At 42.9% G+C, this 24807-nt stretch overlaps 1 protein-coding gene across 3 annotated transcripts in view; it reads right to left on the reverse strand.

Annotated features, from left to right (window-relative positions):
• malrd1 (MAM and LDL receptor class A domain containing 1) overlaps positions 1 to 24807 on the reverse strand; it is a 114106-nt gene that overhangs the window by 64865 nt on the left and 24434 nt on the right. For all 3 annotated transcript variants that reach the window (XM_014180735.3, XM_045710658.2, XM_045710659.2), the window contains exons 6-16: positions 22896 to 23039; positions 22225 to 22383; positions 21363 to 21468; positions 20129 to 20502; positions 19457 to 19920; positions 8378 to 8465; positions 7943 to 8122; positions 7423 to 7582; positions 4632 to 4788; positions 4083 to 4193; positions 2303 to 2516 (exon numbers count right to left, since the gene is read on the reverse strand). In XM_014180735.3, coding sequence (XP_014036210.2) covers positions 2303 to 2516; positions 4083 to 4193; positions 4632 to 4788; positions 7423 to 7582; positions 7943 to 8122; positions 8378 to 8465; positions 19457 to 19920; positions 20129 to 20502; positions 21363 to 21468; positions 22225 to 22383; positions 22896 to 23039 — 2157 coding nt within the window. The remainder of the gene's footprint in view (positions 1 to 2302; positions 2517 to 4082; positions 4194 to 4631; positions 4789 to 7422; positions 7583 to 7942; positions 8123 to 8377; positions 8466 to 19456; positions 19921 to 20128; positions 20503 to 21362; positions 21469 to 22224; positions 22384 to 22895; positions 23040 to 24807) is intronic.

Below are 24807 nucleotides of genomic sequence, written 5' to 3' on the forward strand. Positions count from 1 at the left end.
CGAAAAACAATGTCACATTTTTGGTTTAGTTGTCACCGAAATGTTTATCACTGTGCTTTCAACGATTTAAAAGCACAGCAAAGTTCAAATGGGAATACAATGTCAGTTATTGTTCATTTATACAACAGATGAATGTGTTATCACTGTGCTTCATCTAATAGCAGAACCAAATGACTTGGATTGCAGTTGAGAACACATTAAAAAAGTAGGCTACATGGCGCAAGTGATTAATGTCATTCGAGATTCTGCATAGATAATTACAGCAATTGAGAAGACAATATGATTGCATAACAAGACATTCATATTTACATAAGGCTCAAAATGTGGCCATGGATGTGTTACTCATTTTAAGGTTGAATGTTACATTAGATTGTACAATTAATAAAAACCACCATTGCCACCACAGTAAAGGCCTATTTATTGCCTTACCTCCCTACTCTTCTAGATCTGCACACACCGTACATACAGTTGAAGTCGGAAGTTTACATACACCTTAGCCAAATACATTTCAACTCAGTTTTTCACAATTCCTGAAAATGTAATCCTAGTAAAAAGTCCCTGTCTTAGGTCAGTTAGGATCACCACTTTATTTTAAGAATGTGAAATGTCAGAATAATATTAGAGAGAATGATTTATTTCAGCTTCTATTTCTTTCATCACATTCCCAGTGGGTCAGAAGTTTACATACAGTCAATTAGCATTTGGTAGCATTGCCTTTAAATTGTTTAACTTGGGTCAAACAATTCGGGTAGCCTTCCACAAGCTTCCCACAATAAGTTGGGTGAATTTTGGCCCATTCCTCCTGACAGAGCTGGTGTAACTGAGTCAGGTTTGTAGGCCTCCTTGCTTGCTCACACTTTTTCAGTTATGCCCACACATTTTCTATAGGATTGAGGTCAGGGCTTTGTGATGGCCACTCCAATACCTTGACTTTGTTGTCCTTAAGCCATTTGCCACAACTTTGGAAGTATGCTTGGGGTCATTGTCCATTTGGAAGACCCATTTGCGACCAAGCTTTAACTTCCTGACTGATGTCTTGAGATGTTGCTTCAATATATCTACATAATTTTCCTGCTTCATGATGCCATCTATTTTGTGAAGTGCACCAGTCCCTCCTGCAGCAAAGCACCCCCACAACATGATGCTGACACCCCCGTGCTTCACGGTTGGGACGCTGTTCTTCGGCTTGCAAGCCTCCACCTTTCTCCTCCAAACATAACGATGGTCATTATGGCCAAACAGTTCTATTTTTTCTTTCATCAGACCAGAGGACATTTCTCCAAAAAGTACGATCTTTGTTGCAAACCGTAGTCTGGCTTTTTTATGGCGGTTTTGGAGCAGTGGTTTCTTCCTTGCTGAGCGGCCTTTCAGGTTATGTTGATATAGGACCTGTTTTACTGTGGAAATAGATACTTTTGTACCCGTTTCCTCCAGCATCTTCACAAGGTCCTTTGCTGTTGTTCTCGGATTGATTTGCACTTTTCGCACCAAAGTATGTTCATCTCTAGGAGACAGAACGCATCTCCTTCCTGAGTGGTATGACTGCTGTGTGGTCCCATGGTGTTTATACTTGCGTACTATTGTTTGTACAGATGAATGTGGTACCTTCAGGCATTTAGAAATTGCTCCCAATAATGAACCAGACTTGTGGAGGTCTCCACTTTTTTTTCTGAGGTCTTGGCTGATTTCTTTAGATTTTCCCATGATGTCAAGCAAAGAGGCACTGAGTTTGAAGGTAGGCAATGAAATACATCCACAGGTACACCTCCAATTGACTCAAATGATGTCAATTAGGCTATCAGAAGCTTCTAAAGCCATGACATCATTTTTGGGAATTTTCCAAGCTGTTTAAAGGCAGAGTCACCTTAGTGTATGTAAACTTCTGACCCACTGGAATTGTGATACAGTGAATTATAAGTGAAATAATCTGTCTGTAAACAATTGTTGGAAAAATGACTTTTGTCATGCACAAAGTAGATGTCCTAACCGACTTGCCAAAACTATAGTTTGTTAACAAGAAATTTGTGGAGTGGTTGAAAAACAACTTCAACTGTAGATTTTTCTATTGTGTTATTGACTGTATGTTTGTTTATGTGTAACTCTGTTGTTTTTGTCACACTGCTTTGCCTTGTCTTGGCCAGGTCACAGTTGTAAATGAGAACTTGTTCTCAACTGGCCTACCTGGTTAAATAAAAGGTGAAATAAAAAAATTATCACACATAATTCAACAAAAGCTGCTGTGAGGAACACTGTTCTTTAGTTAATTATTATCAAATGGGCAGGCGAAGGGTCTCTCACTCACTGCAGATATAGGGGTCCTCGTCGGAGCCATCTCCACAGTGGTTGAGGAAGTCACACAGGTTGTCCTCTGGGATGCAGTATCCATTGGAGCAGGTGTACTCCTCAGGCCCACACGGCTGCTCTGGGCTGAGGGGAGGGGTGCAGTTCTGGAAGGTCACGTCATCCACCACCACATCTCCCATGTAGCTGATCCCCCGCTTGGCCTGGAAGATCACCTAAATGACAGACAGGATGGAAGTCAGCCATCTGTCCAAGTCTTTCAATGCTTGAAGTAATACCCAAATACTTATAAATCAACAAAACTGTCTAGTACCATATAAACTAGCAAATTCACAATAACATGCCATTAGTCTCGTTCTCAGCCATCTTCACTATAATCCTGGTAAGCAAGGCTAAACATTACATAAACACAATTAAACCCAACATACTAGAACATCCCAAATGGTACCTGGTCAAAAGAAGGGCACTATAAAGGGAATAAGGTTCCACTTAGGATGTAGCCCAAAATCACCAACTGTATACTACACAAGCAACTCATCCTTCAAATTGCTGAGTCATGTACACGTAACTGCCAAGATAAAGGAAACACTTGAGTAAATGAGTGACAAAGTATATTGAAAGCAGGTGTTTCCACACAGGTGAGGCTTTCTGAGTTAATTAAACAATTAACATCCCATCATGCTTAGGGTCATGTATAAAATACACAGTTGCCTATTATTTTGCCTACCGTGGCTAGAAGAGATCTCAGCGATGTTAAAAGAGTGGTCTCAAAGGAGCATAGGCGGTTTAAAGGGTGTGTGTGTATGTGTCTCAGTCACCAGATCTCAACCCAAATGAACACTTATGGGAGATCTAGAGACACCTAAGACAGAGTTTTTCACCACCAACAAAACACCAAATTATTGAATTCCTCATGGACTAATGGTGTCGCATCCCTCCAATAGTGTTCCAGACACTTGTAGAATCTATTCCAATGCGTATTGAAGCTGTTTTGGTGGCTCGTGGTGGCCCAACGCCTTTAAGACACTTTAAGTTGGTGTTTCCTTTATTTTGGCAGTTACCTGTATTTCACATGAGAGAGAGGACCTGGGCTGATTAAGTGCTTTGTGGGAGAGAGAAAGGGCACTGAAGCTCTGATGGTAAGAAAGCTGCTCTTGAACACACCGCTTCAGTGCTAAAGGACACACTGATTGCTCTATCTGAATGGCTGATCTGACTGGGCCAGGTTGACAAAGGTTAATGGACATCAGTACAAAGGTCAGGGGATTTGTTGCTAAAATTGCTATTTCACTGTTGATGTCAGGTCTTTGTCTTGTTTTTGGTAGGGTGAACTCAGCCATTGGATAGCATGCAGTGATAGCATGCAGTTTCTTCCTAGATAACTTCCGTCTAGGGAGATTTTCCTGGCCACTGTGCTTTCGCATTTGCTTTGCTTGCTCTTTGGGATTTAGGCCGGGTATCTATAAAGCACTTTGTGGCAACTGCTGATGTAAAAAAGGGCTTTATAAAATAAATGTGATTAATTCTCTTTACAGAGTCAAACAATCAATCTGTGGCTGTGTGAGTCGAAATCCTCTTAGTGTAACAGTCAAGCATGAATTGCAAATGACCCACCCCCCCCCCCCAAAAAAAGAGTCCACAAAACCGTTTTATATTTTAGTCATTTAGCGGACGCTCTTATCCAGCATGGAACAGCATGAATAAGCATGAATCACTCCACTAGATCTGTGACAGCTGGATTTATGGACATGGTTCTCTCCAAGACAAGATGATTGACAGACCTGGAAGCCATGGTCGATTCCGAGAAACACTTCTCCACGTCTCCATTTGTTGCCTTGGTTACCAGTCTGGGACCACACTTCATGGGTGACATTTCCATACTTCAATAACACCTGTGATATACAGTAAGAAAATCTCACAATTGTACCACTGCTTTGTGATAACAAATACATTTTTTAAAACATTGTCATGGCCATTAGCCGTATTTTATTCTCCATATGGTATATTGTGGTGCAAAGTACTTTTGAAAGACTGAGAACAAAATATGTTTAAGGTTATGTAAAAAAAAATAAAAAATAATAATTAAAGCCTGCCATAAAGAAACAAAGGCTTTTTAATTCAGATGACAAAATAAGTGCCATGTTTTTTGTTGCAGGCTTTTAGTTTCACCTTTTTTTTTTTTTTTACATAAGCTAAAACTTATTCTCAGTCTATTTAGACCCTTGTTTCCCATGAATACCATTTATATATTTCTCACAGAAGCAACGCAACGCTTCTTATTTGATCTTTTCTCGATGATACATCTGAGAGACTCTATGGGATTCATTCACCTGCAGGGTTCCCACAGTGAAGCCGCTCATGTGATACCAGAATCCCAAGGTGCACTGGGGTCCAGTGGAGGAGATGACAGGGGTCTGCAGGTCGGTGATGTGGCCGTAACCACCGTTGGAGCTGTCTGCGTACATGTACCAACCCTCTGGACTGCCACTAGTGTAGAGACAAGAAGAGGGAAGGTTAGAGGTTCACATTATCAACACAATTGAATTCAAACAACTTTGTCACCATGGGGCAATTCTATTTAAGGCTATAGCCGTGGTTCAGACACATACAACACACAGAGACAATAAATAGAGATGACCTTGAAAGACAATTACCTTAAAGTGCAATACAATATATATGATAATGATATATAAAATGCAGAAAGTATTAGTTTATGGGAAATAGGGTTGGTTAAGAACAAATACACTGTAGTTGTTACACCCTGATCTGTTTCACCTGTCTTGTGCTTGTCTCTACCCCCCCTCCAGGTGTCACCCATTTTCCCCATTATCCCCTGTGCATTTATACCTGTGTTTCCTGTTTGTCTGTTGCCAGTTCGTCTTGTCTCGTCAAGCTGACCAGCGTGTTATTCCGTGTCTCTTTAGTCCCTGTTTTCTAGTTCTTCCGGTTTTGACCATTCTGCCCGTCCTGAGCCTGCCTGCCATCCAGTACCTTGTGACACTGCCCTGGATTACTGACCTCTGACCCTGAGCCTTCCTGCAGTTCTGTACCTTACTGACTCTGCCCCTGGAGTGGAAGACAGCCTTCAACATGGCTAGCGGACACTACGTATACCTGGTGATGCCATTCGGTCTGACCAACGCTCCTGCTGTGTTCCAGGCCCTGGTTAATGACGTTCTCCGCGACATGTTGAACCGGTTTCGACGACATCCTCGTCTTTTCCCCGCTCGGCTCAAGAACATTGCCTCCACGTCCGACAAGTCCTCGAGCGTCTCCCACCCAACACATAGAGTGCCCACCCACAGAGGCAGAGGCAGGTCACTGAAACTCATCTATCTCTCCCTGTACTAGACCCAGGCCCCTACAGATTGTCAATCACAGTCATCCTTTTTACAACCATGGGAGAATAGAGTAGAGGGCTGTGATTCGCTTGACTGCGTTCATCCATCTCCATAAGCTCACAGATCCCTGGATACCATGCCTCTATGCCCTTCCTAGCCAAGAGAGGAGAGGCTCCCCTTGGGCTTGGAGAAGACAGAGTTCCCCCTCTCACTTCCATGGCTGCCGGAGCTTAATGATCGTCTGTTACTGAAGAGTAAAGGACTGCAGCACGAGTGAGGGAAAGAGGGAGGAGGAGGGGACGGAAGAGGGATGATTGCACCTGCACTCTGGCCCACTGGCTACAAGAGGAAAGGAAATGACAGCAATAGAGTGGAGGAGTTGATTTCTGCTCTCACTGTCAACCCCTCAGATAGGCAATCATAGCCCAGACAGGTAACCATCTGAAACATCCTCACTCAGTTTCAGATGATGTCTCAGAGGGCTGTGATGGCGTTTTTGGCCCGGGTGTGTGTGTGTGTGTGTGTGTGTGTGTGTGTAGAAATGGTAATTGAAATTGTTATTGTAAAATGTATCTTTTTTTCATATACATTTCCTTAGTATATCAGGTATTTTTTTATAAATATTTTGTGATAAAATAAAGAAAAGTATATGTGCCTAATTTTCATATATACACTGGGTGTATTTCCCACACAAATAAATTCATATCAATTGGTGGAACAGGGCTGCAACCACAACACACCTGCTGTGTCTAGGCCTACCTGCACTCACCTGCTGTGTCTAGGTCCACCTGCACTCACCTGCTGTGTCTAGGTCCACCTGCACTCACCTGCTGTGTCTAGGTCCACCTGCACTCACCTGCTGTGTCTAGGTCCACCTGCACTCACCTGCTGTGTCTAGGTCCACCTGCACTCACCTGCTGTGTCTAGGTCCACCTGCACTCACCTGCTGTGTCTAGGTCCACCTGCACTCACCTGCTGTGTCTAGACTGCCTCATTAATTACTGTTGTCACATTCTCTTGCATAATTCAACAAGTGTGTCAAGGGAAGGATACCCACGCATTTAAAAATCAACACGCTTGGCTCGAGATTACACCCATTTATACATACTTTACATTGTCTGCAAGATTGGACATAATATCACTATAATCCGAGTGTTCATTTTCAGAAGTTGATTTCATTTTAGCGCATTTGATTTGTAAACCTTTCAACTGTATTAAATCATTCGTTTTTTAAATTGGGGCGGCAGGTAGCCTATTGGTTAGAGCGTTGGGCCAGTAACCGAAAGGTTGGTGGATTGAATCCCCGAGCTGACAAGGTACAAATCTGTTGTTCTGCCCCTGAACAAGGCAGTTAACCCACTGTTCCTAGGCCGTCATTGTAAATAAGAATTTGTTCTTAAAAAAACATTTAAAAAAATTGCACAAAAAAATCAACACCAACTAAAATAAAGTTATGTAATTGCCGAGCCGGTGCGTTAAATCCCAGACGAAGCATTGGCAATTCTTATATATGCATCACAAGCCAATGTATTCCATTGAGCCCACTTCATCCATTACCAGAGTGTGTTTGACAGCTCATTACAAACGTTTCCGCGGTCGCTACGTTAACGGGAAAATCAATCCAGTGATATTTAAGTGACAAGTGGATTTTCAGATGGCTGAAAAGGAGTGATCCTCAGGTGGGCATGCACATTGCTAGTGTGTGTGTGTGTGCACGTATGTGTGCCTGTACTGTACGTGTACATGTGTGCCTGTGTCTGTGCATGTGTTTGTGACTCACAGGGTGTGGTCGATGACTGGCCGGTGGTACTGCTCTCCGAGGTGTACGGTGTTTCCCTGGTCAGGGAGCCAGCGGAATGAATGAAGCAGGGCAGAGGGAGCAGGACAGACCCTCTCCCAGCCACATGCAACTCCCCCCTCAAAATCACATACCTCCTTCACTGGGGGGGGACACAGAAAGAAAGAAACCAAGAAAGAAACAAACACCATTAGACAATACCTATGGTCTTTGAAAATTCGGAACAATTCCATTTCAATTCAATTTCAAGACAGTTCTAGTGGTCTCTGTCTTCTCTGTGGTTGAAGAGAGTGCACAGCAAGGACAGAAAGAGGGTGGGAGAGAAAGAGAGAGAAGGGAAAGATTCCAATAATCCAATTCTGGTCAAATCACAGCCCAGGGGCCATATGTATCAAACAGATTTGCCTTTGAGACGCACAGTTGAAAAAGTTTAAATGGGGAGGCTAGACCTTATCCTCTATACACACGGCCCCAGATCTGAGGGAACAAGGTCAATACCCACCACAGTGCTGTTCGTCTAACCCGTCGGAGCAGTCATGTCTGAAGTCACACACCCTGCTCTGGTCCACACACTCTCCGTGCGCCCCACACACAAACTTCCCCTCTGGGCAGATGTGGGGCTGGACTGTAGGGGCTTCCGTCGGGGGGAAGGGGGTGGTGTGGCTCAATGAGGGCAAGTCCCCTGAAATAAACAAATTAATAACACACAACACATCCAACAAACTGTAACTCCGTCTAGAGTGGGACACGGTTTTATATGCTGGTGGTAAGGTATAACTACAAACGGAAATCTTCCTGAAGAAAAATGGTGTGCTTGCCTCAGCTGTCTCAAAAATGTTTTATGGCAGTGGAAGTGGTCTAAATAATAATAATAATAATAATAAATAGATGTATGTTGAATATCTAGGGGTATTTCTGAAGTATGTATACTAATTACCATTATAGAGCACACAGTCCAGGAAGGACAGGTCATCAATGGCGATGTCTCCATTGAAGTCGTCACCGACTGTGCCCTCGACCAGAATCTGCCAACACAAACAACAATGTATGGCTCTGTGTGTGTGTGTGTGTGTGTGTGTGTATGTTTGTTTTCCATCTAAGTGCAGTGTGTTATACTGTACTTTATGGCAGTGTCCCAAATGGCAACTGATTCCCTATGTAGTGAACAGCTATATGGGCACTGGTCAATAGAAGTGCACTACATAGGGAATAGAGTGTAATTTGAGATGCAGGCATATGTCTCTTTCAGCCTCCTCAGCAGGTTCAGCCTATAGCCTGGTAACTGTCGCTCTACCAGGAGAGCAGCACAGTACGGAGAACAAATTACCTCAGAACACAGTTGTAGATTGTCGTTTCAGCATAAACCCAAAACGCTGAGTCCTGAGCAAGTCAAGTACTACAACCAGAGATGTAGTGCTGTCGTAGCACGGGGGAGTGCCTTTTTCCTATTAGAGAATACACGAAGTTGGTACAAATATTTCTGGAAAATAGATTCCGATAAATTCTAAATAAATTCTATTTAATTACCCCAAACATTCCATGAAAACGGTAGAATGTCAAACTAAATATGTAGACTATAGCAGCCTATAGGTAGGTAAATGGTGATTTCTTCCTTTTCTTCTCTCTCTCTGGGCCAAATGAGTTGGCCAAATCTGATGTAACAAGAACAGTTACAGACAGAAAACTATCAGGGGTTGCTAAAACGGTTGTCCTCAAAACAGTTTTTTATGGACTTGGGGTTCATGTCATACGCACTTGAACTCGCCCAACTGTCCATGTGTAAAAATACTGATCCACCATATGAACCTTACCATCAAACCCATGTGATTTAGGATCCAAATTCACTGCCTATCCTTTCTGCACCACGAATCGAAGGGGGCTCAAATCACTCAATAACCTTCATGAAGATTTTACCTACATCTAATAGTCACACTCATTACTTATTTGTATTGTTATTATTATTATTATTACAAATAGAAGATTATCACTTCTCACATTGGTGCTCGTTTACAAGATCACACGATTCATTATTATTTTACATAACAGTACCGAACATAGTAGCATATACTGTAGCATAGTATGCCTACAACACTAAAAACACCTCCTCAGTCATTTCTTATCTGAAAGTGAATAGTAAAAAATAACTACTCATGAGGCCAAAACTCAACGCGCGCCACTAAGCAGGATATGCAGTGCAGTCGGACAGTATTCAGACCCCTTGACTTTTTCCACATTTTGTTACCTTTCATCAATCTACAAACAATACCCCATAATGACAAAGCAAAAACTGTAAATATCACATTTACATAAGTATTCAGGCCCTTTATTTAGTACTTTGTTGAAGTACCTTCGGCAGTGATTACAGCCTCGAGTCTTCTTGGGTATGACGCTACAAGCTTGGCACACCGGCATTTGGGGAGTTTCAACCATTCTTCTCTGCAGATCCTCTCAAGCTCTGTCAGGTTGGATTGGGAGTGTTGCTGCACAGCTATTTTCAGGTCTCTTCAGAGATGTTCAATCGTGTTCAAGTCCGGGCTCTGGCTGGGCCACTCAAGGACATTCAGAGACTTGTCCCGAACCAACTCCTGCGTTGTCTTGGCTGTGTGCTTATGGTCATTGTCCTGTTGGAAGGTGAACCTTTGCCCCAGTCTGAGTTCCTGAGCGCTCTGTACTTTTCTCCGTTCATCTTTTCGATCCTGACTAGTCTCCCAGTCCCTGCCACTGAAAAACATCCCCACAGCATGAACCACCACCATGGTTCACTGTAGGGATGGTGCCAGGTTTCCTCCAGACATGACGCTTGGCATTCAGGCCAAAGAGTTCAATCTTGGTTTCTGTCTGGCCACTCTACCATAAAGGCCTGATTGGTAGAGTGCTGCAGAGATGGTTGTACTGCTGGAAGGTTCTCCCATCTCCACAGAGGAACTCTAGAGCTCTGTTAGAGTGACCATTGGGTTTTTGGTCACCTCCCTGACGAAGGCCCTTCTCCGATTGCTCAGTTTGGCCGGGCGGCCAAAAAGTGTTGGCGGTTCCAAATTTCTTCCATTTAAGAATGATGGAGGCCACTGTGTTCTTGGGGACCTTCAATGCTGCAGACATTTTTTGGTACCCTTCCCCAGATCTGTGCCTCGACACAATACTGTCGCGGATCTCTATGGAGAATTCCTTCAACCTCATGGCATGGTTTTTGCTCTGACATGCACTGTCAAATGTGGGACCTTATATAGACAGGTGTGTGCATTCTAAATCATGTCCAATCAATTGAATTTACCACAGGTGGACTCCAATCAAGTTGCGGAAACATCACAAGGATGATCAATGGAAACAGGATGCACCTGAGCTCAATTTCGTGTCTCATAGCAAAGGGTTTGAATACTTATGTAAATAAGATATTTCCGTTTTTTTATATACATTTGCAAAAAAAATCTAAAAGCCTGTTTTGACTTTGTCATTTGGGGTATTGTGTGTAGGTTGATGAGAAAAAAATAGTATTTAATCCATTTTAGAATCAGGCCGTAACATAACAAAAAGTCAAGGGTCTGAATACTCTCCGAATGCACTGTATGCTTTGATTGAAACAAAATAGGCCTACAAGAAAGGCTAATAGTTTGATAACGCCGTATGCTTTAATTCACTCACAAAACAGTAATTCAACATCTAAATGCATATTCCCATGAAACTGATCGAGATCAAATGATTGGCCTGCAGTTTAACTTGGTGTTTGAGGGAATTACAAATGTAAATGTTCTTGTGACAATACATGTGGGCAATACATAGGCAGACATTGCAATTGGAGGATGCATTTTATGCATAGACCAATTCTACAATGATATTCAATAGGCTACACATTGTGATTCAGAAATTATGAAGTAATTATGTTTTTATTGCGCTCCCTCACCTAAAATAAATTGCACTACACCATTTACTCCAACGCCGCTCTTCAAATCCAATTAACTGTTAGCTAGCAAGCTAATGAAATACTCCACCACTGACCACCCCCAGGTCTGTTCTATACTGAACAAAAATATAAACGCAACATGTAAAGTATTGGTCCCATGTTTCATGAGCTGAAATAAAAGATCCCAGAAATGTTCATTTCCATACGCACAAAACGCTTATTTCTCTCAAATGTTGTTTACATCCCTGTTAGTGAGCATTTCTCCTTTACCAAGATAATCCATCCATCTGATAGGCATGGCATATCAAGAAGCTGATTAAACAGCAGGATCATTACACAGGTGCGCCGTGTGCTCTAAAATGTGCAGTTTTGTCACACAACACAATGCCACAGATGTCTCAAATGTTGAAGGAGTGTGCAATTGGCATGCTGACTGTAGGAATGTCCACCAGAGCTGCTGCCAGAGAATTTAATGTTAATTTCTCTACCCTAAGCCACCTTCAACGTAGTTTAGAGAATTTGGCAGTACATATAACCGGCCTCCCAACCGCAGACCATGTGTATGGCGTTTTGTGGGCGAACAGTTTGCTGATGTAAACGTTGTGAACAGAGTGCCACATTGTGGCGGTGGGGTATGGTATTGGCAGGCATAAGCTACGGACAACGAATACAATTGCATTTTATCTATGGCAATTTGAATGCACAAAAATACCGTGACGAGATCTTGAGGCCCATTGTGATTCCCCTTTTTTTTAAAGGTATCTGTGACCAACAGATGCATATCTGTATTCCAAGTCATGTGAAATCCATAGATTAGAATCTAGTGATTTAATTTCAATTGACAAATTTCCTCATATGAACTGTAACTTGAAATTGTTGCATGTTGCATTTATATTTTTGTTCAGTATATTAGAATTCCACACAGTGTGTGAATTATACCGTGACATTCGGGGGAGACTATTGGGCCTAATATTTTTTATGGGCCTAATAGTAAAGACATAATTTAACAGTAAACATGTATTACATTCATGTGGCGATTGTCATTAAGCCTACTACAGTGGCGTGTATTCATGGTTGCCACGGGAAGCCATGCTTCCCCAAAAATGTGAACAACAAAAAAAGTATGGAAGAACGTTTCATAATCTTCCTTCACTTTGCAAGTGGCTCAATCTATCTCACTGGAGAGGTGAATTGTCATACTCTTTTTGGCCAGACAGTATCAGATACATGGGATACACATACTGAGACAAAGAGGCGCTGTTTCGCTTGCTCAGATGTTTTCTTCGATGAGGTTGATGCATCTTGCTGTCGATGCGCGTCCCGGTCAAATTAACAATATTTAGAGACCCCCGCCCCTAAAGTTTGACTTTTGTTGAGTTTAGAGGAACTCATGTCTCATTCAGCAAAGCTTACCTCTCCCTGGCTCCCCCATAATTCGGACTGATAGAGCAACGTGTGAGTGAGTGAGTGAGTGAGTGAGTGAGTGAGTGAGTGAGTGAGTGAGTGAGTGAGTGAGTGAGTGAGTGAGTGAGTGTGTATGCAGTGAGCCTATCTCCTCCACCCTTAGAGGGCTGCTTTTACTCCTCCTACAGCTCACCTCAGGCCTGAACCAATTAATCTGGACTGTTAATTGGATGTGAGCTGGAATAAACCCAAGTTTATTGGATAGAGGGGAGATATGCCGAGTCTAGGGAAGAACGTGACAACCCCTGACTACAGCATATTAGCTAGTGACTTAATCAGGCCCTCTTTGCTTCAGTGCAATTAAGCCTTGTTCATACTGCAAACCTTAACGCTCAAATCAGTTTTGTTTTTCAAATCTGTTTTGGAATACTAACTGCAGTCATTTGCTATCATGGCTGCGCTTGTTGTCATAGTAACAATGTGCAGAAGTGTAGGTTGATTGGTGGTGGTGCTCATGCTTTTTATCACTCAGAGGTTATGTAGCAAGCTAAGGTGACAACAATGCCTGCCATGGACATTTCCCAGTTGTTCTGAATGTTCAAAATCATAGTGTAAGGGGGATCACGGGACTCTTGAATGAGATGGCCGCATGAACTGAGAATTCTGAGTAATTTCCAATTCTTAATCTTACCTCCACTTCAAGTTAAACCCCATTAGCTATAGTCAAAATAGCCATGGCGGCTAATAAAGGCAACATTTACGTGTGACATTTTTACCCGGACTCGAGCAATAGCCACCGAAAAAGCATCCAAGAAACAGCTAGCTTCAGAAAAAACTTGCGCCATTAGCCAGGAGCATGAGAACACGTCCCTTCCCAAGGCCCAACAACTGCCAACCTCATCCTCTGTTCAAGACATCCTTTTATTTATTTTATTTTGGCTGCGAGAGGAATATGCCCTATAGCCTAACCTAGGCCTACTAACGTTTTATCTGAGAGAGGGATATGCCATATAGCCTAACCTAGGCCTACTAACGTTTTATCTGAGAGAGGGATATGCCCTATAGCCTAACTTAGGCCTATTAACGTTTTATCTGAGAGAGGGATATGCCCTATAGCCTAACCTAGGCCTACTAATGTTTTATCCTTCTTTTATTTCACCTTTAATGTGAAGTGAGAAAATTAACCATTTACAGCGTGTTATCTTGTCTGTAGAACATATAGGCTATCTGGCAGACACATCAGCAGGAGGATCAGTGTGTCAAGCTGATGTTTATGTGTATGATTGCCTTATTATTCTGTTGATATAACAAATAACTTATCCTATAGATTCCTCTTAGGGATTTGTTCCCTCATTTCTGTTTTTTTATTTAACCTTTATTTAACTAGGCAAGTCAGTTAAGAACAAATTCTTATTTACAATGACGGCTTACACCGGCCAAACCCGGACGACGCTGGACCAATTGTATGCCGCCCTAAGGGACTCCCAATCACGGCCGGTTGTGATACAGCCTGGAGTCGAATCAGGGTGTCTGCAGTGACGCCTCTAGCACTGAGATGCAGTGCCTTAGACCGCTGCGCCACTCGGGATTAAGCCTATGACCTTTGGAGGATTTATTTGTAGGCTGGGCTATTGCTTTTATTTACTTTATTTCTCCCTCTCTTTTTAACTGTGGTCTGGACGGATGCTACATTGTCACTCAGTTAGTGCGGGACGGAGAGGATGAGGCATTGTTCGCATTTTTCAAATACACAGAATTGTGACTAAGCTCGGGGATAACAGATCCAACAGGAAACAGTATGTCGAGTTGTTTGGGAATTCGGCTGGGGTGTTCAGAGATTGTTCTTTTTTTAATTTCATGTGATGGCAGCTGTAACTATTATCTACCTATACCCAGAGATGACTTGAACTACAGTTCGATAACTGTACAATGACAAAAAAATATCTGATCCAGAGGGAAGATTTCCTATAATAACTGGGTCACTGTATGGGCAACCAATCTAATTGCATATGCTTCCCCTAAGAAAAAAAGCAATGGAGGTTAGATTTTGAAATGCTGAAAAAAAATATATATATAAACAAATCAACAGACAGCTCCTCCTGGAGTCAACTTAAAGCAGCCAAAGCCAAACTAAACTTGGATTATACTCGAGAGATAAAAAATATGTTTTCGTTACTAAACAGAAATACCATGAGTATAGCAATAAGCCTAGCAGATTGCTTGCATACCAATTTAAAAAAAGAGCAGTCCAAGCATTCATTCATGGCAATCCGAACAGAAGATGACGAGGTCACTTATGATCCAGATAAGATACATTTTACTTTTCATGATTTTTACTGCAAATGATATACTTCTGAGAGAAAACATACAGAAGCAGAACTCCCTTCCTTCATAGAGGAATCTCGCTACCAAAACTATCGGAGACCGACCAAGAAGATCTCAACTCCCCCTTCACTCCCGAGGAGGTCCTAGAGGCAATTATCTCCATGCCACCTAACAAGTTCCCAGGCCCAGACAGATTTCCCAGAGAGTTCTACAAAGCTTTTTGGTCCCAGCTTAGCCCTATTTTCATGCCAATGCTGGATGGTTTTTGTAAAAACTGAGCTGTCCCAGACTCTGTACACAGCTCGCATTACAGTGTTGCTCAAAAAAAGACAAGGACCCTCTCTCCTGCTCGTCCTTCTAGCCCATAAGCTTGTTGGTTTTTGACTACAAAATAACTACCAAATTGCTTGCCAAAAGACGAAACACTCTTCTTCCCAAAATAATAAAAGCGGACCAAACCGTCTTTTTGATATTATAGATCAGGTAAACGCACAAAAGACCTCTGTCCTGCTGGCTTCACTGGATGCTGAGAAAGCGTTCGACAGGATGGAGTGGAGCTTTCTGTTCTCCGTCTTAGAAAAGTTCAATATGGACACCAAACTTTAGTAAATGGATTAAGTCCCTATATTCTCATTCAAATGCCATGGTGTCTACTAACGGTCTGAACTCTCACAGATTCCCTTCGAGATGTGGAACAAAAGAAGAATGCTCGCTGTTCCACCCCCCCGCTCTACTTGTTGGTGCGAAGTTGATGAGGAGCGATCCAAGTATTATGGGGATTTCTGCAGGTGGCCTTCAGAACAAGATTTCCCTCTACGCGGATCATGTCTAGCTCTACATATCCAACCCTGAGAAATCCCACCCTCCCATTTTAGACACAATTGCTCAGTATGGCAAGTTGTCAGGAAATAAGATATATTTGAACAAATCCATTGTTTTCCCTCTCAATCTTCAACTCACCAGCTCTATGAAGACACTCTTCCCGTTCCAATGGAAGACACAGGGGTTTCAATACCTTGGAATTGTTGTAACACCAGATCTGAATTGCCTTTTCAAGGAAAATGGTCTCCCACTCCTGGATCGAATCAAGAATGATCTCCAAAGCTGGATTTCCCTCCCAATTAGCTTAGTCGGAAGAATCAATGTTATCCATATGAACATCCTCCCCAGATTGAACTATTTATTTCAGATGCTTCCACGTTATCTCCCAGTTTCTTTTTTCTAAACAACCAACCAAAGCATCAACAAATTTATATGGGGCAATAAAAAACCTAGGATCAAGTTCTCCATTCTATCGAAACCTGAATCTAAGAGTGGTTTTGCACTTCCCTGCCTTCAATTGTACTACAAATCCACAACATGTTAACATGGATCACAAACAGACAAGACTCAATGTGGATTCAGATAGAGGCCCAATCCTGTGGTCCATTGCCCCTAAACTCAATTATATTGAGGAATAACTTTTGTGAAGTGGGCAACATACCCAAAACCTTTGTGATTTACAACGTCCTACTAGCATGGAAATACCTCGGCATTTCCTCACAGATATGCTCTCACTCACCTATAACATGCAACCCAAACTTGCCCAAAGCCCTGAGTGATGCCAACTTTCATCTTCGGCATACTCAGGATTAGGACCGTTTCAGACCTGTTTCAGACCTGTTTCATAAGAACACAACTATACTGAAATCCTTTCAAGAGCTCTGCAGTGAATTCAATGTGAGAAGATTCAATTTAAAAAATATATCTTCATATTAGACACGTCATTTCCTCATTCACTTCCAAGGGGAGCTTTGGAGCTCAGCTGAAGTAGAGACCCTTCTTGCTACAGCACAATCCACCAAAGGCAAAATCTCCTATATCAATAGATTCCTTTCTGAGAATGTGGGCTCCTCCTTTTCCCCTTTGAAAATAATCTGGGAAAAGGACCTTTGCCTGACTATCAGTGAAGAGTTAAGGGGTGGATGTTTGCGACAGGGTATACTGCTCCTCTTCTAATATAAAAACATATATATATATATATTTACAAATTACTCTATAGAATGAATACAGACATTTCTCCTGATTGTAAAAGATGTACCTCTGAAAGTGGAACTTACTGTACATGCATGTATTTTGGAGTTGTAGAGAGATTATCAGATTTTGGCAAACCATACATACTGCTGCACAGAACAAACTAGATGTACAGTTTGATATGACCCCATGTCTCTATCTTCTTGATGCCCAACAGGACTTTGTTCTTGATCCAGACAGAGAAAATGTGTTTAGGACTATCACATACTATCACTACCTACTGTGGGCTTCTAATTCTTCTCCTACATTTATTATATTTACATTTACGTCATTTAGCAGACGCTCTTATCCAGAGCGACTTACAAATTGGTGCATTCACCTTATGATATCCAGTTTACATACACTTAGGTTGGAGTCATTAAAACTTGTTTTTCAATCACTCCACAAATTTCTTGTTAATAAACTAGAGTTTTGGCAAGTCGATTAGGACATCTACTTTGTGCATGACACAAGAAATTCTTCCAACAATTGTTTACAGACAGATTATTTTACTTATAATTCACTGTATCACAACTCCAGTGGATCAGAAGTTTACATGCACTAAGTTGACTGTGCCTTTAACCAGCTTGGAAAATTCCAGAAAATTAGGTCATGGCTTTAGAAGCTTCTGATAGGCTAATTGACATAATTTGAGTCAATTGGAGGTGTACCTGTGGATGTATTTCAAGGCCTACCTTCAAACTCAGTGCCTCTTTGCTTGACATCATGGGAAAATCTAAAGAAATCAGAAAAAAAATTGTAGACCTCCACAAGTCTGGTTCATCCTTGGGAGCAATTTCGACTGAAGGTACCACGTTCATCTGTACAAAAAAATAGTACGCAAGTATAAACACCATGGGACCACGCAGCCGTCATACCGCTCAGGAAGGAGACGTGTTCTGTCTCCTAGAGATGAACGTACTTTGGTGCGAAAAGTGCAAATCAATTCCAGAACAGCAGCAAGGGACCTTGTGGAGATGCTGGAGGAAACAGGTACAAAAGTATCTATATCCACAGTAAAACGAGTCCTATATCGACATAACCTGAAAGGCCGCTCAGCAAGGAAGAAGCCTTTAAGAAGGAATTATAATATTTATAATGTGGATTGACCAGATTGTTGATTTTCTTCCTCTTGAAAAGCTCATAACCTCTGCAAGAGACAGCTCAGGTTTGATAGATTGGTCTCCACTACACAACTATATTTCAAAATTGGACAGAGCGAATGGGGTGATTAGGGAAATGTGTGTATATACAGTACATGTTGTGTAAGGTGCTGCAAAACAAATTCCTCGCTCGTTGTCTCAGCTAAAGCTGGAAATAGCTATGATCACAGATAGTGCTGCTCCATATATGTTTGTTTTGTTTTATATTATATTTGATTATATTATTTATGTCTGCCACATCTGTGAATGTGGAATGTGTTTTGTTTGTTAATAAAACTTTAAAACATTTTATTTAAGAACACTTTAAAAACCTCAAAGGATAAAAATATGCAACTTTCAAAACAAGTCCTTTTTTGGCTATCCACAGCAGTCAACTAGCTAGCTAGGTAGCTGTTAAGCTTTCTAGCACATTCACTCATTTGTTTGTAAACAATTAACAAGTCAGTTAACTTGTTCTTGTCAAAAATGTCAGAGTAGCTAGCAAGCAACAAATAACAGGCTAAAAACCACTTGAGGACAAATAAATCAGATCAAGTCGCATGGCCAAGAATCAGATTTGTATCTGATTTCAAACAACCTACAAAGGTGGTTTGAAATGGCGATTGAAATATCGGATTCAATGTGCTTTTTTGGCTATTCAGACTGCAGGAAAAAGAACAGCTTCCAATCAGATATGCAACAAAAAAATGCCAATGGGAACAAGGCTTTTGAACCACAAGGAACTCAAGTGAGGACTGTTTAACTACAGCATGCAATTTGTGTTGTCCGATTGGAAGTGAACAGTTGACCTACTGATGTCAATGTGGACTGTTTTCTGTTGAGTCTCAGAGCAGTGACGGGCACCTCTTTAGGAGGTACAAGTGTGGTTTGATAGCAGAAACACCACTGAACCAACCATCCCTCACAAAGGCAAATTCCCCAGACGACAACATCAATAAACCATCACATATAAAGATTCTCTCTGGCACTAATTTGAAGAGTTTTGAATGAGTTACCTATAGGGTTGAACAAGAGGGAACTTTCCCCAAATTCCCTGTTTTTCCAGAAATCCTGATTGGAGGATTCCCCAATTTCCTGCTTATTCCCTCCTGATTCCAGGAAATGTCCAATCTGGGATTTCTAGAAAACCTGGGAATTTTGGGAAGGTTTACCAGAATTTTGCCACCCTAGTTACCTGGAAGGGCTTGGCGCTGTTGAGGTAGAGAGTTTTCCTGTGCCACAGGTTGCCCTGGTCGCCGTAGCGCACCCACAGCATGTGACCGTGGCCGGGCTTGGTGGTCCTCATGTACACGGCCAGGCGGAACACATGAGACCCAAACATGTGGTAGTGGAAGCGGAACACACAGGGGTAGCGGGGGCTTGTGGCGATGCTGGGCATTCCGTTACCACGGTGGAGGGTAGGCTGGAACACTGGGCTGACCAGCACAGCCGTGTCCTTAAACTCCTGGGGGGCAGAGGACTCGATGTACAGGTAGTGACCATTAACGTTGCCCAGGGTATGGTCCTTCCAGGGGCCAGTTTGGAGGGTGGGCGTTGGGCCCTGGATGTGCGTCCAGTCAAAGATGTCACCTCCCTTGTGGCTCTGCTCCTGGGTCCAGCTACACAGTCCCTGTTCAAAGTCACAAATCAGCTCTGCGGCTGAGAGAGGAAGAGATGGAGAGGAAGACAATATTGACAGAGATAGAGTTTTCCTGTTATCGTCCCACAAAATATGGTGCTATAAGAGCCAAGTGCTTAGCCAAAATGTTCCTATTTTGTTGTATAGTCTAGTATCTCACACATATACTGTACATTCTATTTTGATTGTATGGTTGCCTATGTGTTGGTCTGTGTGAGTATGACTCACAGCAGTCCTCCTCGTCCGAGCCATCCCCACAGTCGTCCACCAGGTCACAAAGCTGCAGGTGCTCCACACATGCCCGGCTCCTCAAGCAGTGGAAGTGGGTGTGGCTGGGGCACTGCCCCGCCTCCACCGCCGGGGGCAACAAGCAGTTCTGGAAGCTGATGTCGTCCAGGGCGGAGACTCCATCAAACACGCCCAGGCTGAGCTTAGCCAATAAGAACTGGAAGGGCTGAGTGATTCGGCCCAGCTGCACGGTGACCCGGTTCCAGTGGTTCCCTTGGTTATAGAGGGTTTGCCACAGCACGGTGGTGTTGTCCATGCCAGCGATACGCAGGTACATTTCTGCAGCCCCCACCGAGATGCCTGAGTTATAATGCCTGGGTGTGTGGGGGTAGAGCGGGATAATTGTTTGCGTCCCAAATGGCAAACTATTCCCTCTACAGTGCACTACTTTGCTCTGGTCAAAAGTAGTGCAATATGTAGGGAATAGGTTGCCATTTAGGACGCCATCTTTACATACTACTAATACATAACAGCCATTTGATTAGGCTGGTTTGCAACCCATCACCGTTTTCTGTTGAAGTGTACTTCATTTCTTGAGATGAGGTAATGATTTGTCCAGGAATGATAATGTAACATGCCGGACATTAAACGTGAACATTTCTGCTTGCTCTGGAGAAAATGAAATTGATAAACCCTTGAACTGCAATTTTCTGACAAATGTAGCATTCCAATCATCCAAAGGAAATATACAATCTGTCTTCTGACAGGGATGTTAAACAGCCATAAAAGTGTCATAATGTGACCGATTCAGATGCACGTCTCACTACTGACTGAGGCTACGAAATGGGATATGCTCATAGAGCAAAAAGAGAGGGAAAGAGAGAGCGAGGCAGAGCTAGTGAAATACTGCACTTGAACATCTATAACTCAAATTGGCAGTCTAAAACAGCAGAGCTTTAGATAGGCATGTGATATATCTACAGACGAATGAGCTGAGGAGAAATTCAGCTTTATCTCAATTCATGCCTATTCTGTTGAGAGAGACAGCGGTAAATAATTTGTATGTACCACAATGTCATGGTGCCCCATAGAAAAAGTGAGCTACTGTACTGAGATAATCAAAAGCTATACCCTGAGGCACCCCAGTGTGGAAATAACATCAGGCCCATTACTGAACCATGAGGAATGGAATCTTCTAATGGCGTTTGTAAGATAACAGGGTCATCATCCTCACCAGAAGGTCATGGTGCACCCAGAGGCTGACTGGCGGTACTGGGGGCCCCGGAGAAAAGCCTTCTGGGAAATACTGCTACTGTTCTTCAAGACAAACATGAAGTGGCCTGCAATGAGAAGGGAAAGCATTACAAAACCAGAGGCAGAGGAGAACTTTACAACAGCATAAAAACCTGAAAATAGCAGAGCTGAGAGAAATGGACGGAGAGAAGGAAGGAGGGGGGAGAGAGGGAGGGAGGAAGGAGACATCCCATATAAAAAAAACATGAGGAAGAAGCCATAAACGTACAACAATTAACCTGACTATCCTGATAACAAAAAAATATATATTTGAAAATGCAGAGGAAGAAGAGCACATAAAGTTTGGGAGTGGGTGAAATATTGCGCAGAGGTGTGTGGTTTTTAATACCAGGAGGAAGAGATGTCGATTTCCCCTCTATTATTCAGATGGCTGAGAAAGCGTTTCTCTCTCTCCAGACGCCGCCGTTCTCTCTGGCTCTCTGTACTTACAAAATTACCCGCCGGGGCATTTTCTGAAGAAGTGATTGATTTAATCTGTGAGTAATATTATTTTATTCTGCCTCTTATTTTCAAACCGACAGCATCGAGCCGACACCACACAGCCTCTTATCAGGCAATCACACTTCTGTGCTTATTCCATTAGCTCGCTCTGTGGGGGGGTGGGGGAGATAACTATTTTCAGACCACAGTGTTACCTAGCTCTGGTTCAAGGTGTTAGGTGCGGTTTTCTGACACTGATGCTGTTAGGAAACAGCACGTAACACCATGGACCAGAGCTACGCGTTACTGTGCTGTTTGGAGTGTTGTGTGGTGTTGTGTTGACAGCGACACCTCCCTCCTACCCTGGCTGCTGTTGGTGGAGTGGTCCAGAGGAGGGATCTGGCCCTGGTGGTCCAGTGGTATAGTCATTGCTGAGCCCCTGACCCAGTCGAAACCATCGCCCTGGGCAAAGCCATACTCATGCCATCCGCAAGAGTCACTCTCAAAGTCACAGAAGGAGCCTGGGTGAAGAGAGAGCATAAGTAAGTAAGTGTATTTCAAGCTTGCTTGTGTTATTCTCTGGGATTTCTGTGTACTTTTTAAACTGTAGTAACGTATTTACCGCAAAATAAATCAAATCAACAAGACAATGGATTCAATGGCATCTAGCAGAGGGAGGGTCAATGCCATCTACGTTCCAGTCAATGCATGGATTTAAATGCTTTCCAATGGTGAAATGCAATAGGAATGGAACTGACCCCCTTTTTGGCCTCCGGACTAGATTTGACTAATTCATAGCTTCGACTACATTGGACAATGAAGAAGTACTCTTACATCAAACTTCCAAAAACCTGAAGGATCAAACGTGATCATTACTGATATAGCCTACAACTGTAGCAGAAAAAATGATGATAATTGAAACTACAAAAAGACAGAAGCTTGAGCACAGCACCTGGGATACGCCCAGGGTTGTTTATGGGATTTGGAGTTTGGTGTGTTTGTTACTTGGCATTTTTGGCAACAGGGTTCTTACGGCAGCTGGCTTCATCCTCCCCGCCAGGACAATGTGGGGTGAAGTCACACACCTTGCCCTCATCAATACACTCCCCACTGGCACAGGTGAAGGAGGAGGGGGGGCACAGAAGGACTGGGGACAGAGGAACACTGCTATCTGGGGCTGGGAATGAAAGCAGATAAAGAACATAGAAAGGAAGGAATACACATATCACATGACAAGACAATGCTATTACTGGTAGCAGTAAACAATGTGGACTAGGGACAGTGTAGAGGCCTTTCAGACAGTGTCACAAATGGCATCGCATCCCCTATATAGTGCACTACTTTAGGCCCTGGTCAAAAGTAGTGCACTACAGTGACTTCAGAAAGTATTCACACCCCTTGACTTTTTCAAATTTTGTTGTGTTACAAAATTGGATTAAAATGGATTTATTTGTAATTCTTTCTCACGATCTACACAAAATACTCTGTAGAGCTTTGAGAGCACTATGGTGTTGAACGCTGAGCTGTAGTCAATGAATAGCATTCTCACATAGGTGTTCCTTTTGTCCAGGTGGGAAAGGGCAGTGTGGAGTGCAATAGAGATTGCATCATCTGTGGATCTGATGGGGCGGTATGCAAATTGAGTGGGTCTAGGGTTTCTGGAATAATGGTGTTGATGTGAGCCATGACCAGCCTTTCAAAGCACTTCATGGCTACAGACGTGAGTGCTATGGGTCGGTAGTCATTTAGGCACATCGGCGGCGGAGAGCGTGATCACACAGTCTTCCAGAACAGCTGGTGCTCTCATGCATGTTACAGTGTTATTTGCCTTGAAGCGAGCATAGAATTAGTTTAGCTCGTCTGGTAGGCTCGTGTCACTGGGCAGCTCTCGGCTGTGCTTCCCTTTGTAGTCTGTAATGGTTTGCAAGCCCTGCCACATCCAACGAGCATCAGAGCCGGTGTAGTACGATTCGATCTTAGTCCTGTATTGATGCTTTGCCTGTTTGATGGTTCGTCGGAGGGCATAGCAGGATTTCTTATAAGCTTCCGGGTTAGAGTCCCGCTCATTGAAAGCGGCAGCTCTAGCCTTTAGCTCAGTGCGGATGCTGTCTATAATCCATGGCTTCTGGTTGGGGTATGGTCACTGTGGGGATGACGTCATCAATGCACTTATTGATGAAGCCAATGACTGCTGTGGTGTACTTCTCAATGCCATCGGAGGAATCCCAGGACATATTCCAGTCTGTGCAAGCAAAACAGTCCTGTAGCTTAGCATCTGCTTCATCTGACCACTTTTTTATTGATCGAGTAACTGGTGCTTCCTGCTTTAATTTTGGCTTGTAAGCAGGCATCAGGAGGATAGAATTATGGTCAGATTTGCCAAATGGAGGGCGAGGGAGAGCTTTGTATGCGTCTCTGTGTGTGGAATATAGGTGGTCCAGAGTTTATTTTCCCTCTGGTTGCACATTTAACATGCTGATAGAAATTTGGAAAACGGATTTAAGTTTCCCTGCATTAAAGTCCCCGGCTACTAGGAGCGCCGCCTCTGGGTGAGCATTTTCTTGTTTGTTTATGGTGGAATACAGCTCACTCTGACTGTGGTGGTATGTAAACAGCTACGTAAAATACACATGAAAACTCTCTAGGTACATAGTGTGGTCCACAGCTTATCATGAGATAATCTACCTCAGGCGAGCAATAGCTCGAGACTTCCTTAGATATCGTGTACCAGCGGTTATTTACAAAAATATATAGTCCGCCGCCCCTTGTCTTACCAGACGCCGCTGTTCTATCCTGCCGGGATAGCGTGTAACCAGCCAGCTGTATGTTGATAGTGTTGTCGTTCAGCCACAAATCCGTGAAGTATAAGATGTTACAGTTTTTAATGTCCCGCTGGTAGCTTATTCTTCCACGTAGCTCGTTGATTTTATTCTCCAAAGATTGCA

This window comes from Salmo salar, chromosome 29 (assembly GCF_965601325.2).
Source record: "Salmo salar chromosome 29, fSalSal1, whole genome shotgun sequence".
NCBI classification, from domain to species: Eukaryota; Metazoa; Chordata; class Actinopteri; order Salmoniformes; family Salmonidae; genus Salmo; species Salmo salar.